Source organism: Manacus vitellinus, unplaced genomic scaffold (assembly GCF_001715985.3).
Source record: "Manacus vitellinus isolate BGI_N305 unplaced genomic scaffold, ASM171598v3 scaffold_2_pilon, whole genome shotgun sequence".
Taxonomy (NCBI): Eukaryota; Metazoa; Chordata; class Aves; order Passeriformes; family Pipridae; genus Manacus; species Manacus vitellinus.
This window is the reverse complement of record NW_021940208.1, coordinates 28,849,297-28,872,317: the sequence shown is the minus strand read 5'-3', so window position 1 is coordinate 28,872,317 and position 23,021 is coordinate 28,849,297. Positions and strand designations below refer to the sequence as shown.

The 23,021-nt window shown below is 37.4% G+C and overlaps 1 protein-coding gene across 4 annotated transcripts in view; it reads left to right on the top strand.

Moving 5' to 3' along the window:
- ENOX1 (ecto-NOX disulfide-thiol exchanger 1) overlaps positions 1-23,021 on the top strand; it is a 285,209-nt gene that overhangs the window by 218,542 nt on the left and 43,646 nt on the right. For all 4 annotated transcript variants that reach the window (XM_018071491.1, XM_008934599.3, XM_018071490.1 and 1 more), the window contains 2 exons: positions 283-389; positions 3,639-3,756. In XM_018071491.1, coding sequence (XP_017926980.1) covers positions 283-389; positions 3,639-3,756 — 225 coding nt within the window. The remainder of the gene's footprint in view (positions 1-282; positions 390-3,638; positions 3,757-23,021) is intronic.

Here is a 23,021-nt window from a genome sequence, read left to right as displayed (position 1 = left end):
CAGCACAAGGAGTTGTAGCAGACATCAGGGGGAAGCAGCTGCATGCACGGTTTTTGGCACAGAGTTATAAGTTGCATAGACTAAAGTTATGGAGACAGACTTGAAGGGAGACATCTCCAACATTGATACAATGTAAGTACAAAAGACACATCATTGGATGGATATTGATGATGTTGTTTCAGTAATGACATCATCCATAGACTCCTAGTGTCTTTGCTTTGCTTCTCTATAGTGATCACAACATAAATTGCTTGTCTTGTTTGACTTCCTTGTTCACCAAAGTTGAGCAGATTGTCGCCGTTTTCAACGCTTCTACCAGACAAAAAGCTTGGGACCATTTCTCGAAAGCCCAGCGAAAGAACATAGACATTTGGCGAAAGCATTCTGAGGTTGGTGATTTTATTTTTACCTTCTATCCATCATCTCGCAGCTGGATTGACACAGAACGGGTGTGATTATAGCTGGACAGAGTGTATTTGGCAATATTTACAGCTACCATTTTAGCTGTTAATCAATTCACCATTTACAGTCTCATCTACAGTATGAATTGCTCCCATTGCTCTCATTATGATAATAGTTGTTAAATAACATTAAGACAGAGAGCAATGTGTTTTTATTTTTCATTCAAAATTTGGGGAATCATTGGAAGATTATGTTTACTATCTAAAATAATGAACTCAAGTAGTGAAATTAGGAACAACATTTTCAACTAAGGATAGAATTAAGAATTATTCCTGAAAAAATATCTTTTTAAGTCATCATTATCTGTTCTTAGAAGTATTCTATAGCACAGATTTTTTTTCATTGTGCCATCATATGGTCATCATAAGATGACTTTGAGTGAAAATAAAATAGAAAATTTCTCTCCTAAATAATTATTTAAGTGTATTAAGTCCAGAATTACAACATATTCCTTCCTATTTGTTTTATGCATATCTTTTAAAAAGTAGATACATAACTTATTCTAAATATTATGCTTGCAAAGAAGCCAATATAAATGTAATCATACTACCACACAGAGTGCATATGTGACTGTCATAAGCATAAGTGGAGGAAATGGGATTCTAACTCCCCTTTCTGCAAGTGGCAGCAAAGGAAGCACTAGACCTCATCCTGTGTTTTGGTCATCCAGCTTTCGTTTTTAATTCAGTATATACGCTATGAGCCTGTATTTTAAAAAGTAAGTACCGCTGTCTTTGTTTTCTTTCTTTCTACTTCCTTTTTTTTTTTTTAAATATGGGCAATTTACATGCACTTGGTTTACCTTCATGTAGTACAGAGTATTACCATCACAGTCCTCTAAATGATTTTTCTCTGTCTCAGAATAAAAACTTTAGAAGGTAAGGTGCACTTATTTAATTATTTTGTAGTACACTTGTAAAATGAGTGTTGTACACTTAGTTTGAGAAACACTAAAGTGCGGTGATATAAATCATTTGGATAATGTTTTAAGTGTCCATTAACTAATGCTAAATTACAGCTGAATACCAATGACGCTAAATGTAACATCCACATGAATACCAAATGAATACTTTATTATCAGTGCTATTATGGTGAATACCAAATGACTTCAATAATGGGACACTTAAAATAACATGTTAGCATAATTTATTGGTACAAACTGTATTTTGCATTTTATTCACAAATATTTCAAATATGTAGTGGATAAAGCCTTTGTTCAATTGAAAGTTGGGAAGTTGGGGGTTGATGTTTGTCTTATCTTTTAGAGACATATGAAAATATGATTTGTTAGTTCATTAATTATATTGACTATCCCTTCTTAAAATAACTTTCTGTAAAGGGATGTGGTGTGACATTCATTTGTTGGTTTCTAAATATTTAATAAACTGAAATGTATAAGAGTTAGACTTTCCGGAATTCTCTACTCATTTTTTCAAATATTATTGCCTTTCATTTTTCTAAGAAGAGGACAACTAAAACAATTCAAAACCATGTGAATATATTCTGGAAATGCCTGTTTTTCAGATATGAAATATGTTGAAAATATACCAAATGGTATCTTTGATTTAAATCATATTTCCTAACCATGATATTGTTTGCTGATTTTTTTAATTACTTGATCACCTTCCCTTTTTTCTGAATTTGGGAAAGCTTTGCTAGAAACCCAAACCCAAAACAAACACTCATACACACAGACATTCTCCATGGAAAATTATTGACTTTGCTGACAATGTAGACGTTGATGCATCAAGGACATTTGTCCCCTAATGAGGGAGTAAATATAAGCGGGTGTCTGCTCATGTATGCAGTAATACTTCCCCAGAAAAAGGTACAGGTGGCCTTTTCCAATAGGGAATTCAGAAATGACTTGCCAGTTTCTTCCAGAGATGCTTCTGATTTCATGAGACACTGATTGACAATTTACCTTTTTAATCATTTTTTTAGAAATTTGAAATTATTCTCCTGTAAAACACCCACTAATTAGCTTCCTTGCCTTTGTTGGGATTAATGGGCATAGATAGATTTTTCAGGATATTTGAGATCCACCAGTGAACTAATGAGACAGCTCAAGAGAAACGCCTTCCCTTTTTTCACGCAGTCCCTCTCTGACAGCTTATTGTTAATTGCACGGAGCAGTTGTCGGACTCCTCAATGCTGTCTCCTCCTTCCACGCGACTCTTCCTTGTTTCAAAGATTTTAAACCACCTCTTTGGGAATTAAGCTCTTTGTTGGCAGAAAAATTAGCTGTCTGCGGATGGACAAAGCCTACACTAATCACAGTGCAGCATCCCCATGTTACACCTGACAGGATTATTAGGACAAAATAGAGTCCTCTCAATCTTCTCAGTGCTGCCATTAAAAAGCCAGTTGCTACACCCGCACCAGCTTTTCTACCCAGAACAAAGACTGTCTAGACTCCTACAAAGCCTGCGTGCCTGCTGATCGTTTTCCTGGTGACATGCGCAGGGGCTGCCTGCCTGCCTGCCTGCACGCCTGCCTGCCCTTGCAGTGGTCACCCAGAGACCGAGCTGTCCATGCTGGCACTCATTTTGGATCAAGATGCAAAGATTTTCAGGACAGTGTTACAGGACTGAGTCTTTTAAAGCCAAGGCAATCTGGGCAATAGGGACAGAGGGTGAGATTCCTTTGGCCAGCATTAAGCATCTACAATACAGAGATCTCCATCTGCACTGACTGCTCTCAGATCCCTTTACCATAAGCACAGACACTTTTAGGATGCAGTTAAAATGACTTTGTTTAATGGAGACACCTACATTTGTCCAAATGAATCATACTCCAAGTGGCACTGGGAATCAAGAATTAGATATACCTTAAGCAGGCTCACAATCTTTATCAGTCTGCTTTATACACAATTTTAAGTACTACTATCCCTGCTGTTAAAGCATTCTGCTATGTTTAGCAGACCTAAAGATCACTCGACACTGAAAGTCACTTTCTCTCTTGTTTTCCCTGAGTGTTAGCTTTGATAAAGTCAGTTCTTTCACAGGAAGAATTCCCTGTGCTTCTGTTGTTTTAAATATTCATACACAAATAAATATGATTACAATGATAAATGATGTATAATTAAAATCAGAGCAGTATTAAAAACAGATACTAAATAATACATAATTACTTTTTGGAAGTTCATACTGACAAAAGATAATTTTGGGTTTTAGGAGCTCCGGAATGCACACAGTGAACAGCTCATGGGAATCCGCCGGGAAGAGGAGATGGAAATGTCTGATGATGACAGTGGTGACAATCCCAGTAAAAAGCTGAGAGTAGATGATTCAGGTAAAGTCAAACCCCTCTATAATGTCAAGTATATACAAGTGTTGTTTTATCAAAAGCAAACAAATACTTATATATGAGAAGTGACATGTTAATATCTGATTAGATAAGACAGTATCTTATTTTAAACCCTCACAAATTATTTATTTGAATGATGCAAGCTGTCTCTATGAGGTGTCTGTCACCTGCTATGTTCTATAATGATGAAAATTCTCCAGTTCTGCCCTTACCTGGAAGCATTTTTAATTTACTGCACTCTCTGCAGTCTTGCATGACATTATTTCATTCCATCATTGTAACAATGTCTTATTATGAGACCAGTTGAATTTATGCTTTGGTCAGTATTCTCTAATCCTTACCCTTCTTTTCAACGAGGACATAATAATCTCTAATCTCTATAACAAATAAGTCATACCATTTTAACCGAGCATTTTTGGTCACACACTGCACTTCTAAGGGTACCTATTTCACAATACAGTACTGCATTCTGCATGAATTGACACTCATTAGATAGGTTTCAGGGATGAAAGAACAAGGGGCCATGTAATATGAATAAAGAAAAGGAACTTTTTCAGCCTTCTACAGATACACTGCTATCCAGGGTAGACACCGAGGGGTAGCTCAGAAGCTACCTGAGTTACTAACTGGTAACATGATCCGGATGGATGCTTTGCTCTATTTCTTGTCATTGGCTAATAAATTTTTGAGTAGCTAACAAGGGTTTACTTGTTTAGATGCTCATCTACAGAAAGAAAATTTACAGGAGCTGAAGCCAAAGCTTGACTGGAAACTGCCAGACAGCAGTGAACTTTAAGGAAGATAAAGAAGGAAGGAGTAATATGGAAAGAAACTGAGAGTCTCCATTAGGATAATTCTAATCTAATCCTTTGCAGACAGGTACCATATTAAGAAAGGAAAGAATTTCATCCATTAAACTGTTTCAAGTCCTATTATACTAGTCAAAAAATGTGAATTCAAGCTTACATAGAGAAGAACTCTTTGGCTCCTCCTGTGACAAGATGCTCTGTGAGGTCAAAAGACTCCAGAAGTAAAGACCAAAGGAAGGAGTGTCATCCTAGCAAAGAATTTTTTACTGTGACATCTCTCTTGAAGGGAGATTTAATATTTTTCCTGGAAGAAAAATGCAAAAATAAAATCTGTAAAGGGTGGCCTTAATTTTTGCTTGGCTAATTGTGTGGATTTGGATTTTCCAGACAACACTAAGAAGGTTTTTGGAGCTAAGACAGTAGGTCACTGCAGTCAGCAATTTTTATGACTGTATAATCATCTTACCTTAGCTGTGTCCACTCTTATGGAAGAAAGTCATTAGAATTAACAACAGGAAAGTAGAGCCAGAAATACCTACAGCCTGCATGCCAGAAGAGGAGCAACAATGTTTTAAACTGTCACAATATCAATACAGCCAGGTTTAACATATGCATGCTTAGGGCTACGCTGGTCATTCCTTTTGTAACATCACAAATTGGAAAGTGTGTTTGGTTTTCTTGCATGAAAAAAGACATTTCTATCAAAAGCTTTGATATGTGAGATTTCTACAGCATTCCATCCAAAATAATTTCAGTATTTTTACTGTTACAATGTGAGCACTTGAATGATAAAAGTAGCAAACCCACTACTGTGCAGCATTCTAAATCAAAATTTAGCTATATGAATCCATTTGAGTACTTGTCCATCATTGTTCATTGTACCATTCATCATCCTCTTGATCTCCGTGGAGTTGATCCATCCTGCTGCATATGTAGTCATCCAGTTCTAAAATTAATGTTATAGCTTTCTTCTTTCAACACTACACTCTCAACTAAAGAAGTGCATTTGGTTCTGTCAATGACAATAGAGGAAAATTGGAGTTAAACCACAAGAGTTATTGGGTAGAAAACATTGGTAAATGAAAATAAACTGAGATAAGGACTTTTTTTTACTATTATTTTTATGTACAGAAAAATGATTTTTCCTTCCTTCTCTTGGCATTTTTTAAAGTTACTATTTGTATTAGCTGCCTTCTCTTTTTCTTTTTTTTTCTCTCTTTTTGAGTATGTCATTTCAGAACTACTGCTTTTTCTAACTGGAGTGGCTATTTGTAATGACAGTAGCCTCTGTTCTACAAAGAATGTCTTTTAAAGAATCTTTTATCACAAAGAAACAATTCTACACAGTAAGAAAACGTAGGCACTCTCTATTTTTAACCCCTTTTCTTAAAATGTTGGTCTAAATACTTAATCATGGGAAGAGCAAGGCTTGAATAACATAAAGAAGGTATTGTGCCTCTTCAATTCAAGTACAGCACACACACATAACGGTTTAAAAGTCTAAATCTGAAAGTGAGTTAAGCAATGAGACACGATGAATTGATTTGGATGGTTCCAGAGCTCTGGACTGCCTGTTCTGCCATTCCAACAATATTCTTGAGGACATTATTTTTCAGCCTGCCCTTCTTGACAGTGAGAACAAGACTTCAGGGAAGTTATCATCCCCAAAGCTATAACAAGTAACAGAGATTCCCCCAGGCTTCAATATCTGTGTCAGGTCTTTTTTCACTGTTTCCCCTGGTTAAGTAACCCCTAGTACTAGAAGGCTTAATTAATTCAACAATTTAGAATGGGTTCTAAGGCCTCATTCTGTCTTCTTAAAATGTAGTTTCAGGAGTCTCTCAGCATAATTTCTTCTGCGTATGTCACATCTTCTCACAGCTAGACTGGGACTGGTTAGAATGAAAACTGTCCTCTAGGATATCTGAAGAGAAACCTATTCACAACCTTGAAAAAAAGAGGGTGGATTCCAGCCCTAACATTTCAAAATGCAGTGCAACACCTCTAAACCCTGAGACTGGGAAAAAGTACTTCAGTATCTGAATGCTTATCCAGAGTTACTGGACTTTGGGGTTCAGAGTGCTGTGGTTTAACCTAGCTGGCAACGAAGTATGACTCAGCTGCTCATTCAATCCCCCAGCCCAGTGGAATGGGGAGGAGAATCAGAAAAAAATAATAACTTGTGGGTTGAGATAAGAACAGTTTAATAATGGAACAAAATGTAACAACAACAACAACAAGAACAACAACAACAGTAGTAGTAGTAGTAGTAGTAGTAGTAGTAGTAGTAGTAGTAGTAGTAGTAATGAAAAGAAGACAGAGATGGATATAAAACCCAAGAGGAAAAAGTGATGCAAAATACCTCTGCTCACTACCTGCTGACCGATGCCCAGCCACCTGTCCCCAGCAGCAATTTGCCCCTTCTGATGAACTACCCTCAATTTATATACTGAGCAGACCAGTAACTCTGTGATATGGAATATTCACATGACTAATTTGGGTCACTTGTCCCTGCTATGTGCCTTCCCGGCTTCTTGTGCATCTCCTCACTGTCAGAGCATCAGAAACTGAAAAGTTCTTGGTTTAGAGTAAGCACTATTTAGCAGCAACTAAAAATCAGTGTATTATCAACATTATTCTCATACTAAATCCAAAACACAGCACTGTGCCAACTACTAGGAAAAAAATTAACTCTCCCAGCTGAAACTAGGACACAGAGGAATGTTATGGGTAGCTGAGGCTTTACTACACAAAAGATCTGAGGATTTGGGGTAGAAGGTGAAAGAGTTATTGCTAAGAATAATTTGCATTTTTCTTCAAGTCCTGCTAGATATTAAGTCATGTAAGTGATCAAGTCACAGCACCTATTAGAAATCTGTTAATTACAGTTTGCTTGGGAAGATCTGGTCTTGCAGCAATGCAGAACAACTCAATAGGAACTTGTGGCAAAGTGTGTAACTCCTTTCTAGACTCAAATCCTCTTCTTTAACCTGCTTCTCCTAGTCATTTATGAACTTGATTTACTGATATCAGTGACTTGGAGACAGATTTGGAATGAGAACTGGGACCTCCAGTCTCCTAAACCTGTCTTCTACCCTCTAGTCCCTTTTCAGGGCTTTGTCATTGCCTCCTGCACAAAGACCTTCTGCTAATCCAGGTGTTTTACAGGTCATTCTCCCCAGGTTTAATCAGTACCCTACTTTTTCGTGTGCAAGTTGAATCTTCAAGGAAAAGAAAGGTTTCACTACTTGTTGGTTATGTTGGAAAGCCTCTCAAACTGCTGCAAGGACACCCCAAGGAACCCCCTAGGAAATCCAATAAGATGGTTGAACTATCCTATGTGCTTGGTTTATAGGAAATCCGCATGGTTTCACAGACTAAAGGTCCTTTGCATTACAAGGAAAGCTGGCACAAGGCTGACCTGAGACTGAGTGAATCTCACCTGTGGGATCAGCTATTACTTTACAATCTCCTTTAATTTTTGGGGTTTTTTTCAAAATTCAGCCTTTAAATAGTGATTTTTCTGCAATGTGGATTTTGGAGTTTGAAAGGGACAAGAGGATTGCTGAAGTAAAGCTGGGAGATTGCTAAGAAAAAAATAATAATGATGATTGGCAACCCAGTTAATATATTTTAAAATCAAGGCGCAGCTACTGAAGCGTTAGCTCAAGGGACAAAAAGGAGATTCAGTGCTAGAGTCTAGAGGATATACAAAAATCTTCAGAATGATCAGGATTTATGGATGATGCTTCTCCCACCTGCTGGCATTGGGAGAAAGGAATCACATGCAAAAGCCTCCAAAGTAATTTTAAGAATTAGTGAAGATGTGTGTTGTAGAGAAGAGCTGAAGTTTGGTTAATGCCTAGAAGGCACCTATAATTCTACTGTAAGGGGAGGTGGGTTAATCTCTTCCTTTTGCAGTTCACAACAATGTGCCATTAATTCTAGCAACTCCAACTTCAGACTGCAGCTGACACTGTGGAAAAGAACAAAATGCACTGTGCTTGCAGTAAGAATAGTTATCTGATTAAGGCTTTTGACTGGGATCCCAGAGCTCTAGGCCAAATCCCAGCTTCACTACATGTCTCCTGCCTGGACTAATCATTGAACTTCTGTTATCTCAGTTCTCTATTATCAGGTGGAGAAAATGATTCTTCGTTTCATTCAGCCCCTGACTGTTCTGTCCAGGTGAATAAGTTTCTTGGTACAGGGCTCTCTCCAGCTCAACGAACTTGCAGTAGCCTACTCATTGGACCCCTGGAGCATTTCACCACCATTATATTACCTGTTATGAAGTAGCTTAATAACATCACAGGAACTGTGCACAAATAATAAATTGCAAGTTATGTAGTACAAACCCAGTTTGAACATGTAAGATCGCTGCTGCTTTGCAAGTTAGGAAGGACATGCTCTATGACAGGATTGTGAAACATACCTAAAATAGGTGTCAAACGTTGAAGCTTTTCTCTCTTGAATTAAAGATCTGGTAGCCTGGATCTTTAATGCTCTCCTGAACTGATCTGTCCTGTTTGCAGCATCAGTTAAGTCACTTGTCGTAAGAAACAGGCTGAATAGTGGGTAGTCCATCTCACAAAAAGTATAAGGCCTTGTGAAAGTCAGTATTTGAAAATCGCACCTTAGTCCACACAGCATAAAACAGACTTTGGGATATTGTTTGTAAGCCTGTCTTGAAAGTTGCAAGCCTGGCAAGTTTTCAAGGAAAGCCTGAAACAACACCAAAGTGATCTGTGTGATGCTTATTCATCTTTTCTCTGGAATTTAATCCTCGTTTTTCTTTCTCTAAGTCTTTTGTGAATGCAGTGATGCACACATGGAATAGAAACTGTGTCTTATAGGTGGATTAAACTGGTAGGAAAGCTTTATATGGATTGTTAAAACTTTGAATAGAAATTGCTAAGCCCCAACTGTGTGGAGCTGAGCTTTCTCTTTCTTTTTTTCCAACTTGATAAGTGTCAAGGCAGATCTCATGTCAGATCATCATCTTCCTCCTGATCGCAGTCATCAGATATTTCTCCCTTCCCTTCTTGTAAGTCTAACCTTTTGGGTTTATGGGAGATTTTATTTTAAACAAAAGCCTGTTTTATTTTTCTGTTATTACCTCTCCATCTCATAGCTTTTTGGTGTCAGATATTGTGAAAGTGATATTGGTATTTAACAAACCCATATTTTGCCCATTTTAATTTTAAACACTTATTGATAAAGATAACATAAAATAACAAAATGTATTTGCTTTAAAAATTAATGGGCTACCATAGGTTTTTTTCCCTTAAATAAATTGGTACCATTTCAAAGCCATCAGCTGCTGGTGTCATAATCAGCCCTGATAAGCATAGAAAGACATATGAAGAGGAAAGTAAACCCTGTTAATAGAAGCTATTAACCAGGTTTTAGAAGCAATCTCAAAGAAGGCATTTAAAATGTGAAGCTCTGAATTGTCACTGTACTGACACAGTCCTCTCTCTGTCCAGAGAAGACAGCTGAACAACCCCTTTGAGCTCTGTGAGCAGAGTAACTTCCCTTTGAATGGAAATGCTTTGGCCTAGCAGACAATCAGCTTTGCTCCCTGGGACCATCAGGGATGATCACTAGAAAGCAGCACAAGATGATTATTCTCTCTGTGCTGGGGAAAGTCTGCTCTAGTGTCTTCCACGTTATGCCAGTTCAGAGCTGTTATCATCAGGCAGGCTCCAATTTTGTGCCATAAAATGCATTCCATTTTTCCCACAGCTTTTACAAAAACAGCCTGAAGTTCAGGAAGCATGTAGGCAGGGGTCTAATTTTATGCCCCTGGTTTTAAGTCCATTTGGCTCTAATAGTGCTTCTCGTGCAGCTGAATTTAAGAGAAAAATCCTGATGAATCAGGGCTGAGTGTAGTTGCCCAGCCTGTCTTCCCTGGGGAATAAAAACAGCCTCCTCCTCTCCCAGGTACTGGGCCAGTTCCTCTGGATCATGTTCAACACGTAGACTCTGGGATGAACATCTATGCGGTCCTGTGGACGCAGCAGTGAAGGAGTTAATCTAACTTGCAAATTTTAGAGGAAACAGACACTTCAAAGGCATTTTCCTATTATGAGGTTTAGGAGGATGTCCTGTTTACTATGAAACAAGTCTGTTGCACTTTGATGCTTTTCAACTGCCAGAAATACTATTATCTAGATTACATTTTATCATATTTTCTGGGTATTTCATACTGATAAGATTTTATGCAGGATCATTACATATGAGAATAGATTTAATCCTGTTTTTAGTAAGCTTTAAGGACACTGAGGGATTATTTATGTAATAAGATGCAAAGTTGCTATGGAAAATGCTATAGCAACCTAACATCTTCACAAAACCAAGCAGGCACTTGTGACAGCAATCTAAATTTACATTTATTTTAGTGTTATTTTATTGACATTCTTAGTGTCTCATTTTGACAGCATGTTAAAATATGTTTTGCATTCATGCTAGAACAAAATTAACAGCATGTTGTTGGAATGAAGATGATGCTTATAATTTTTGCAGATAATTTAAACATATTTCATTTTGTGTAAATAGCATTAATATAATAGTGAAAAGATTCAGGTGCATCCTATCTATTTGTAATCGAGAAAACAATGCATATTGAAAGTAATATTTTACAAGTCAGTGAAAGCTAAACTGCTTTTATTTGCTTTATATTGGAATGAAAATATTTTTAAGAAAGAAATTATTTTGTTATTAGAATTTATTTCAAATCCTATATATTTTATTATAACTTTCCCAGTTTAGGATACAGGCTATAATTTTTCATTAGTTTTCATAAAGCAGGGCATCATTTCTGAATGTGTAAACTTACAGTTTGATAGGGGATTGCCCTACTTAAATGGGACTTTTGTAAAATATAGGATAAAAATACACATTGCCCCTTAGGAGGTTAAATAAAAAGGGAAAGAATAAACAAACACAAAGTGATGAAACAGTCTGAACTCTGTCCTCTGCTCATTGCAGTTAATAATGAAACTCGTATTGACTTCAATGGAAGCAGAAGCAAGCTCTGTATATTGATTTTCTCCATCCCCCTCCATTAAGAATCCTGAAGTGCGGCTGTAACATTGTTGAAGTGGGATGTTGGCAGCAAAATCAATAAAAGACAATATTAGAACATATGCTGTTTTCAGCTTCCTCACAATCTGATATAGCTGGTATTAGCATTCTTCTCCAAATTACCTTTCATGCTTTCTATAAAGTGACCTTCCTTATAGCACCCTCTCCAAAATAAAACTTTTGTGCTTTTTCTTTCATATTTAGTCTTCAAGAGAACGAGCCCTATTTATAACAGTGAAGGCGGTTGATTCTGAACAGAGCACAATGAACAGATTCCTTCAAGAGTGGCTTTAGCCTAACACTATTTCTGACCTCCAAGAACTCTTTGAAAAACTCTCTGAAAGATCATTTCTATTAGTGTTTAAACTAAGATCTTGATTTTAGGTTTTCTCAACTGCGCTGCCCTTTACACCCTGTTGTTTTTAGAAGCCATTTTCACCCCAGCACATTAGAGAAGCTTGCAGATACGGCTTGAGGTGCAGATTTAGGAGCCTTCTTATCCATCATTATATCCAAGCATCATCAGCCATTTCTAACATGTCAGATGAGATAATGATCAGAAAGCAGAGTTTTTTCCAATATCAGTACAAGCGTCTAAGCTCATAATTGCAGGTTTGGGGAGTGTCATTATGTCATGAGACATGCAAGGCTGGCTGAAGCTTCCAAAGCATTAAAAGCTTCCTTTTCAAAGCATGAAGCTTCTTTCTTGTGTGTCCAGCTGACTGGCAGTCTGTGACATGGTTGCATGCCAGGAGTTAAAAACACACGCAGCAGAATTTGTTCTTGAAGTTGGGTGGCCACAGAAATTCCCAAACTACTGCTAGTTAGTGATGCCATTTTACTTTGGTGAATGAATCTTAGATTCAGAGAAGCTTCAGGATATCCTGCTCTTTTGTTTAGGTTTAAAAGCCATCTCAAGAAAATAAGCTTCTTGCTTATGACACATATCCATAGTATAGCATTTTTGTGACCAGTATGTTGTAGGATTTGGTGAAGTTGAAAGCCAAGTAGATTCAAACCTGCTTGGAGGTGAGTGATCTTCTTTTAGTCTTACTTGGATTTAGATTCATGGCAGAGAGAAAACAAAGAACTGTCCTCTAAGATTTGAAATGACAGACTGAAGAACTAGATAACATACCGTTTTATTCCAGTTCTCCGGTTAATTTCAGCATGCGACTCCTTGAACACCAGCATACAGACAGGTGGTTCATTTCGTTGGTGGTGTTTTTTGGTTTGGTTTTGTTTTTTTTTTTTAATTAGGAATTCTAATTGCTTTTTTTTGTTGTTTACCCTTCAATGAGCAAAAAAGTTTGCAGTGTTTTTGTTTATTTATTCATCCTTCCAAATATTTGATGCATTGCACATTTCATAAAGAGCAAGAATTTTGCAAGCATGTCTGTACAGCACTTGTATCTGGTGATTGCTGAGCTGCTTCTACAGTTGCCAAGTGCCCACCTCACGTATCATCCGCTTATCTCTCTGAAGATACTTGGGTGGCTGCTAGTTCATAACACGTTTCTTCACTGCTTCTTTGTCATGTGTCAGATACAGACTGTCTTCCCTCTTAAATATGTCTGAGCTCTGGAGACGTGAGCATTTTTAACTGTCAAGGAAGAACATGATAAAAAGCAATAACTCTCCTTATGTTGTTCTATTATGAGGTAGTCCTATCTGTCTCATCATGTTTTGTCGAAAGATTTTGAGATGTCTGTGCTGTTAGACCTTGATCCCACAAGATACTCCCTGCTGGTCAGTGTTTTCTGAAAGGCCCAGAAGTAGCTAACTAAGCTCTCTAACTAAGCCTCTCATCTGCAAGTTTGCAACACATTTGATTTTTCAGAAGCTGAGAAAATTCCTACTAAACATGTTAAATTGCAGAAAAGCACAGTGGTCTCTACTTGCATATACTGCATATCCTGAAGGCAGAATGGAGGGGAGAAAAGGAGATTTTGGCTTGCAGATACAGCTCTTCTGATCACCCTTCCATTCACGTAAGGGATAAATAGCTCAAGAAATTCTGTCTCTGAATGTAAGAGTCAAAAAATTAGAAGCTTCATGCCATCATTTGCTTATGTCTTCTAAGGAATAAAGGGGTAAAAATGTATTCTCGTATTTAAGATCCATTTTTATCTAAGGTGGAAGTAACTGAGCAAGTATTTCAGTATTATGCACAATTTTAAAGGAATAATTAACTCAGCCCTCCAATCCAGTACAAGATCAGAGAGATAGCTGGATAAATGCTCTCCTGCAATTTAAGGTGCAGTAGAATTTTGTACAAAAGTGGTTTATTCTCACATTTATAGAAAGCACTTTACATTTATGAACAAAATTTTCCTATTATAAATCAGAACAATTCAAACCACCATGGTCATTTAAACCACTCCCATCAGCCCTTTCTTCCCTAATGAATGTGACAAACTGAGGGATTCACATTCACACTGCCAAGTTTGTTTCCAAGTAGCAATGGCATTTTCTTCATAAATCCTACAGATTATTTTTTTCAAGTTGTTGCAGGGGTACTGGGCCTGAATGCAATTCCTAGTTCAAATGCCAACAGCAGTGATGCAGCCATGCATCTTGTAAATGCCAGTATTTATTGTTTAAGTCTGAGTAAAAATACAGCAAGCATTTTGACTCCTAAGAAGTAACCATCAGTGAGCCACCTATGTAAAATAATGCTTAAATATCCCAAGTGATTTATGTATCATATGTACACACATACATACAATCTATGCAATATATATAAGATGAACATAGCATATGAAACAGCATTCATCAGCATCTCTTCTGCTATGCAGAGTTCAAATGTCTGTACCCTCAGTTGCAAAGCACCATTAATACAAACAGCATTTTTCATTACTGATGTGGGAGATGGTCATCAATGCCACTTGATATCTCCCTAGTAACCAGCACTTTTCTTAGTTGAGTGAACATATTCCTTCACCTTCGAGACTAAGATTTCCTGTGTTCATTTTTAGTGTTACAGGAACACAGTAATTTTTTTAATATTGATTAGAGGAAAAAGCAACTTCTTTGCTAGAATCTTTAAAGCACAGTCTCTGTAAAAGTGCTGTAATAGTCCTATTTCTCAATTAGGAAAAAAAGTAGAACCACTAAAAGATATTCAATACTTGATTAATTATATTTAACTGAGCAGCAGTTATCAGTAAACATAAAGTATCAGAAAAATTCACCTCATCACAAATCAAATACACTAATAAGCAGAGAAAAGAAGTGGTTTTACTGAATTTTGAAAATATCTGAGAATTGCATGTATTTTTGATCACTTATATGCCTATATGTTCCTGTGATGTCTTGCTTCCTAACCAACTCAACTAAAGTCCACCCATCACAGCTGTCTGTGCAAAGCCGACTCTTCTCTTTCCTGTCTCACCGTATATATACACCAAGTCAGTTGGGCTTAGTACATATCATGGGTGGCAGTAGAAGTAGTGCAGCCCAAAATGTAGAGTTTAAAAGGGACCTTTGCTTTAAAGAGGTAACCTGGAGAAACTGGTCTCAGTGGGGCAGACTAGCTAGCAACTGTCAAAATATCATTTACAAGCTATGTAAATTCCTGTTCTCCAAAGAGATGCTGTCAAGTAAAATAGACCTAAAATGTATCAGGCTTTGATATTATTGTAACAAGGTGGTCTCTTCCAAATTCTAAATATTCCTCTCAGTAACGTGATGTGATATCTTTGTAGGAAAAGTCCAAAACAGTTAGTGCTGCAATTTACCTGGGACTGGGTAACAAGGGACTGGAGAATGTACTGCAAAATGAGTAGGAGTGAGGGAAACATCTGGAAATGTCAGGTAAGTGGGAATTACAAATGAACAACTAGATGGACTCATACATTAAGAGTTGACTGAACAGAGCCAGTACAGAGGTAAAAGAGAGGAAGATATAAAGACGGGGTAGAAAGATTGGCTTAAAGAGGGAAATTAGCCTTCCATCTTTGCAGCCATTTGGAGAAAGTTGGATCATTGTTTTCTGCAGCCATGAGATCTAGATCAATATTCCCAAACTGATCACTGGAGTCAATAATCACTTGCAAGACTGTAGTAAGTAATCTACATCTTTATTCCTTGGATGGGCTAAAACAGCAAGCTTAAATTGCCTTGCTAGTGTTTTTAATTAAAAGTCAGCTTGTGAGAGCATGGTGAAATAGGAAGAGCCAATACTGATCCACAGTCTAGAAAGTTTGCAAGCCACTATTCCAGAAACTTAAAGCAGAGGTAGAGAGCCCTCTCTAGGGCTTTAAATAAAATGTCAGATATCATGGGACTCATCATAACACCACAGGAGTTGGTGGCAGTGCTCTCTGGGGAATTTTTAGTCCACTGCAGAATGAGTATTTGCCTACAACTTTTTGTTACTTGTCCCAGCTGGACAATAATCAGCCCTTCCTTTCCTTACATCTTCTCTGCTATTTGCAAAGAGATATGCTTCATTACACAAGAAATAATAAGCCTTCATAAATTACTAGTGAGTCACATGTGTAGTAAACCTCGGAAAGAGCAGTGATATTGCTGATGTCTTCTAAGCAGGAAGAAGTTTTATAAACTTAGAAAATCTCTTCAGACAAATGGCATGATTTCTCAAATGTGACAGAGATCTTTACTGGATGGGATGGATAAATGCCATGGTCTGAGGGGGCATGGGGCTGTGACACAGCACGGATGGGTCCGGAGACAAGGTAGGGGTGCAGATAGAATCTTTCATTGAGGTGTGCACGGGATTTTTTATCAGTTCAGGTGGGGAAGGGACCAAACATGGAGTGGAGCATGAGACAGACAAACAGGGGAACAAACCGGGATAGGGACACAGGCAAAAGGGGGAGGAACGTGGGAGGAGCCGGGTAAGGAAAGGGCGAATGGAGTCTGTCTCCTCTCTCCAGCTTCCCCGGCCAATCAGAGAGGGGAGCGGGGAAGCAGGGAGAGGGAAGCAGGCATGCCTGGGCACACCCGGGAAATATAAATATAGGGGCAACACACAATGTGTATATTTATAAGAACATAAAAACTGTAAAGTCCATATAATAAAGTCCTGTCAATTGCTGTATATCTTCTTCCATGCCTGGAACTGTTCCCATCCTGAATCTTGCTCCTTCACAGATAAAATTGCAGTTAAAACGAGATGCAGCTTTTCATAAAATCATAGTCATAGAATCATAGAATCATAGAATGGCTTGTGTTGGAAGCTATCTTAAAGATCATCTAATTCCAACCCCCCTGCCATGGGCAGGAACATCTGTCACTATATCAGGCTGCTCAAAGCCCCATCCAATCTGACCTTCAACGTTTCCAGGCATGGGACATCCACAACTTCTCTAGGCAACTTGTTCTAGTACCTCACCACCCTCACAGTAAAGAATTTCTTCCTAATATCTAATCTAGACCTTCTCTCAGTTTGAAGCCATTCTCCCTTGTCTTGTCACTACGTGCCCTTTTAAATAGTCACTCTCCGTCTTTCTCATAGGCTTTCTTCTTTTTTTTTTCTTTCCTTTTTTTCCTTCTTTTTTCTTCTTTTTTTTTTTAGCAGCATATTTCCATTTACTAATTGTTTGCCAGCAAGTTTTATGTGAATAGGAAGCCTGAAAATAATTCTCGTAAGTGTTCAATTTGAACATCTGGTATCATCATGAGTGTATCTGGTATAATGAGCTTCTTTGCATTGAACTTGGGCTGCATGGTAAGGGAAGGACTTTGAAGAAACTGCACCTGAATAAAATGGGTTTTACAAAAGAGTAAATCTCTCTCCCAGTGTGTGGGGCCTAACTCCCACTAACATTAATGACAATAAACCCTCCTCATATAGGATAATTAGTGCCCTCAGAGTTTAAATTTGCAGGTACTGAGACATTCAAGTGAAGTGTGCTTAGCATTTGAAAATAATGTGGAAATTGCTTCATTGTTTGGTTACATTATGTCTGAAGGGGGAAAGAAAAAACTGTTCATGGCTAGGTTAGCTTGTAATTGCCCCAAATTATTTATTTTTATACAATTCTAATTCTGGTTTTAGAGTTCATTCAGGATAGTTAGCTAGCTGTTTTCAAGCTTTAACCAAAGGGTGGGGTTTTTTTTTTTTAAAGTCAAGTGGCATAGTCTATTTTTGTCAAAACAAGAGAAACAATTTGTTAAAGAATGCAATACAGGAACAATGTTGCTTTTATCTTCTAATATCAGACATAGTTCTATGCACTCATCACTGGCATCTGAGCACTGTTTATGCTGGTGATCAGGTATTTAATAACTGTCGGTAAAGAAAAGAAAGTGTCCTCTGGGAACTAAAGGCAGTGGATTAAAACCACTTCAGATACTGGATGACTCAGGATCCTGACATTGTTGTCAGTGGGCTGAGAAGATGCTTCAAAGTGACCAAGGTGTACCTTAGTCTTACTCTTCCAGAAAGCTTCTTTGAAGATCTCATCATAGTTGCTTTCCCAAATGCCTTTGAACTGTGTACAGAGCACATCTAACTTAAACCTATTCTCAGTTTAGTTTTTATGGTAGTGTTTACAAAAGTTATGTGTGAGATACATGCATCTATAGCTGGGCAGTTACAGATAATAATGACCTCGACTCATTCTGCCAGGAGCTGACAACTACTAGAGAATACAGAGTCAGTCAGCTGTGACAGTTTGCACTGGAGGTATAAGTTAACATTTCTCAAAGTTGCTCAGTGTGTCCCTCCACCTCAAAGGCCATCCAGCTTGCCATCTGCAAGGAGGGCTGTGCCTTCCTTTCCACCACCTCACAAACCTACAACCTTCCCACACACATCAAGAGGTGTGTGGCATCCCCTCACACACCCCCTGCCACTGCATGATCATAATGGGATCCTCTGACTATAGCACAAAATTAAACTTCCTGTGGGCTGGAGCACTATGTAGAGCCCTATAGAGTAAAAATGAATGATTGTCCAGTGGTGCCATCTAGTTATAATCAGAGAATTATAGAATGGTTTGTGATAGAAGGGACCTTAAAGATCGTCTAGTTCCAAACCCCCTGCCATGGGCAGTGATGCCACTCACTGTATCTCCTAAGACCATCCACACTATATTTCTGCAAAGATCACCTTCCTTACCAATGACAAATGCCATTATTGCATAACTTATGCTGTTTTCTACAGCATTAAAACACAATTCATGCCCTTCCAGGTCCTCCAGAAACAATTTTCATTGCTGATTTTCCCCTGGTTGTACTGCTTCACAGTTCACCTATTTGAAAAACAAGCAGGCTAGCTAGAGGCCAGGGATAAGTTTTATTGTTTGTATTTATAGTTGTGAACTTTGTGTCCTTATTTCTCTCCACTCACATTTGTTCAGTCCCTCAAACTGAAAACTCTTTGAAGAAGTAGTTGGGTCTTGCAAGATGGCTTTTTTTGATATTGAAAATGCTCTGCAATGGGAGTGATGAAAAAAATTACCATAATATCCATTATTTTGACAGGTTTTGATGCTTTTCTTGTTGATGTTATCAAAAGCAGCATTATATACAAGTCAGGAAACCAGGGTAATGGCTTTAGAAGAACTCAGGAAGGTTTGGGAGTGTGCTCTTTCTTTGATTTCATCCACCTCACTATATCAATACACCAGCTAAAGTTCAAAAACTCTGAAAAATTCTGCTGAAGAGATTAGACCAGAAGTCTGAAGGCAGACAAACATTAGAGAAGTTCTCATTTTTATGATCTATTTCTATACAAATATAGAAGAATCTATAGGAAATAAAATCTATAGAAAAATTTCTGCTAGGAGGACCTACAGAAAGCCTGTGCTCTGAATTTACAGGCAGGTTTTCTGTTACTGTTTTTAGTGTTTGCTCATTTGTTTTGCAGATACTACTTTCAGATTTCTTCAGACTTTTGATATAACCTACTGCCTATGCTTTTAAACTCAGCATGTCCCCAGTATATGAATTAGTAGACTGTCATTTATGTTAGCTGTAATGTTATTAGGGCATCATCTAATGATAAATACACAGTGCAGGTGTGCATTACTAGAAGTGGTAGAAAACTCTGAATTCTCCGTAATATCCTCAATAAATACATACATTCAGAGATGTGGGGTGTTAACTTTATTTCCTGGACGCTATGACATGATGTGGGTCATAAAAGAATATAATTAACTTGTATCACCTGTGAAAACTTACTCTACTTTGGCTCCAGTGGATGTTATTATGTATTAGTTTGAATGTAGGCACTAAGTACCAGCTAAAGTAAAAGGTACAGATCAGTACTAGTCAAAAACAAAGCACTCCCCTAAATATCCAAGGCAGATGCCCTGGAAAAATAAAGTTAATTGCTTGTTTCTTCTGAGACATCCTTAAATGGGCATACCCTTAGACTTCAGTGGATTTCTCATCACCCAGCCACTTCTTGTTTTAAAAATGGTGTCGTTTGGATTTGGATCTAGCCTAGGACCACTGAAGGGAGTCTATCTTGCAACTGAGGCTGCTGCCAAATTGTATATAACACTTCTACCCCAGCACAAAGAATTCACACTAACTTCTTGGAAGTCTTTGAAATATCAATGGGAAGGTTTTCCCCACTTATATATGTCTCATCTTCCTTCAGCTGCTTCTCTGAGGCTGGCAGGTATCATTTTGCATCCCTCGGTGAAAATGCTGTAAAGCAAATATTGAACTGATTTCCAGCTGTGTTTGTTTAGATAGGAATATTTTCTTCTACTTGCAGCACAGGCAGTTATTTGAGATTGTTGTCAGAGTTTTCTTTTGATATAGCTTCCTTGTATATAGTTCTTCTGTAAATGTTTTCAGCATTCATTGTCTTTTTGTCCTAAGACACTTTTTAGCCTACCTCACAGAGGGATTTTATAGATGAATATCTGAACTACTAAACTTAAAATGGCTTGAGATGAGCAAACTTGTTCCCTTTTTCAATTAAAACTACATTCATCAGCTTTGTCAATGCGCTCTTAGCAAAAATTTATGCAGAATTTGAAAAAGTTTACTTTTTAAAATGCGGATTCCCTCCCCTCCAAATTCTCCTCTATTTTTCTTTTAATATTAAATGAAGTACCTTTCTTTATATACTACATAATAAATATAAATGCAATATAATTAAAATAAATTATAGTAGGTTTTTATATAATAGATATTTGCTTGGAATCAAGAGACATTGATCTGAATTCAGAGTTATTTTAATATTATTGCACTCAAATGTAAATATCTTAAACTTATAGTTATGTTAGGTCAAAACAAAGAATGTTTCTGATTTTGTTTGAAACAGTTACCCAGTGTTGAATAAGCTGCACAGCCTGCATCAGATGTCTTTCTTTGACTTATTCTCCTTTTCTGCTAACCTTTCTGTCTACAAATGTTAGGAACCAACTATTTGTACCTTTAAATTACATGTGTTTAATGTCATACCGTTTGTGGACTCTTATATATAATCAATTCATTTAAATCTTGTGACGATTTAATATTCTGTTACACTGTTGCTATATGTGTTGCATCTTCCTTATTTAAAGATATGTTTCTACCTGGGACTCTGTTGTTAGTTGCTTACTATGAATGGTTAGGAGGATCACCTAAGTGTGTAATAATGTTGATAAGGCACTGTACAACTCAGAGAATCCTGCCTAATATTACAAACTTAGCTCTCCTGTATTCTTATTCTCCCACTTTAGGTTGTTTGGGATGTTTCCATTTTGTATTAAAATAGATTGTAGCACAGCCTTTGTCTTCTGGTCTCTACAAAAAATAGTAGGGCACCATTCTTGGATGGAACTTCTTGGTAGCGCTGCAATGTAATTGTTGTCATATAGGTTTTATTATGATATACTAAATACCATTTTTAAGTAGCATTTTTAATAATGGCCTTCAGAGGTGCGTCTCTAGGGGGTTTTAGCAGTATAAAAGCTGTATTGCATTCCTACAGGGAAAATGGATGGCTACCTTCATTGCTTCTGTGTATTGTGACTTGTTCCATTTGGAGGAGTTATTTTTTAAACTCTAATATGTTCATTACTTGCAGCTTACTTGCTTTTGTGAGACATTGTGGCCCTTTTTCATTTCCTCTATTTTGCTGCCCCTGTACCAGGCATCTCTTTTTGTCTGTAGCTGCACTTAATAGCCTGAACTCACGTAGAAGAACAAAAAGGAGGAGGAGTTTTCCAGTTGGACTATATTGTGACCCAGAAAATAGTCAAGCAGTCTTTACAGGGCAGTCTGAACCTCAGCTGAATCTGGGTCACAGCCCACATTTCACTGGGGAAATACAGAAGCCTTATGCCTTTCACCTATACAGCTGCTCTTGTAAGTTTTTTAAGAACTGGAATAGATTATGGTGAGTTACTCTCCTGAGCTACTGTAAAAACTTGAGTACATGCATGATGGTCTCTATTCCTGTTCTGGGAGCAGAAAGGTAGGCAGTTTCTAGATACAATTTAGTATTACATAAAAAAAAAAGTTTTAAATTTTATGATACTCAAATTGGTAGAAGAGAATACAAATGACAGAGAGACTTTGTCCTGTAGTGACAGAACAAGGGGAAACACTTATAAACTGAAAGAGGACAGGTTTAGATTGGACATAAGGAAGAAATGTTTTAGGATATTTTAGGATGAGGGTGAGACACTTGCAAAGGTTGCTCAGAGAAGTTAGGGATGACCCATCCCTGAAAGTGTTCAAGGTCAGGTTGAATGGGACTTCAAACAACTTGGTCTGGTGAAAGGTGTCCATAGCAGGTGAATTGTACTAGATCATTGTTAGAGATCCATTCCAACACAAACTATTTAATTTTTACTTGACTTTTTGTTAGACTGAGGTTTCTATTTGCTTGGCCTTCTTTTTCTTGTTTTGTTTGTTTTTTTTTCTCCTTTCTTTTATTATAGCTTATTTGCTCATATAAAGATAAAAAAATAAAAAAAAAAATCTCATTCTCTTATTTGCCCATCGGACTCATCATTGCAATTTCTTAAGGGTAAATTTTGTCATGGAAGGATGATTGCATGCTTTTTAGAACAATTTAATTTGATGTAGCAATACTGTTACTGTTGCTAAATCTTCCAGAGAGATTCTGTAAAATATCCAAATTAAGCGCAGTAACCAATCCATGTCTATATTTGACTAGTAGCTAACTGTACTTTATTTTGAATAATGCACTTGTACTATTTTAAAACTAGTAAAAATGATCTGAGGTCAAGGTAGATTTGCCCTACCAAAGATAAAACATTTTTATTGCTATTGAAATATTGTGACATTCTATTTAAATGCTGGTATAATTTCACAAATGTGCTGAATCATGTTATCAGGGGGAACAGGGGACTCTTATCTGTAGCAGGTCTAGTCAAGAGGTGCCTAACATTAAATGGAATTAATATACAA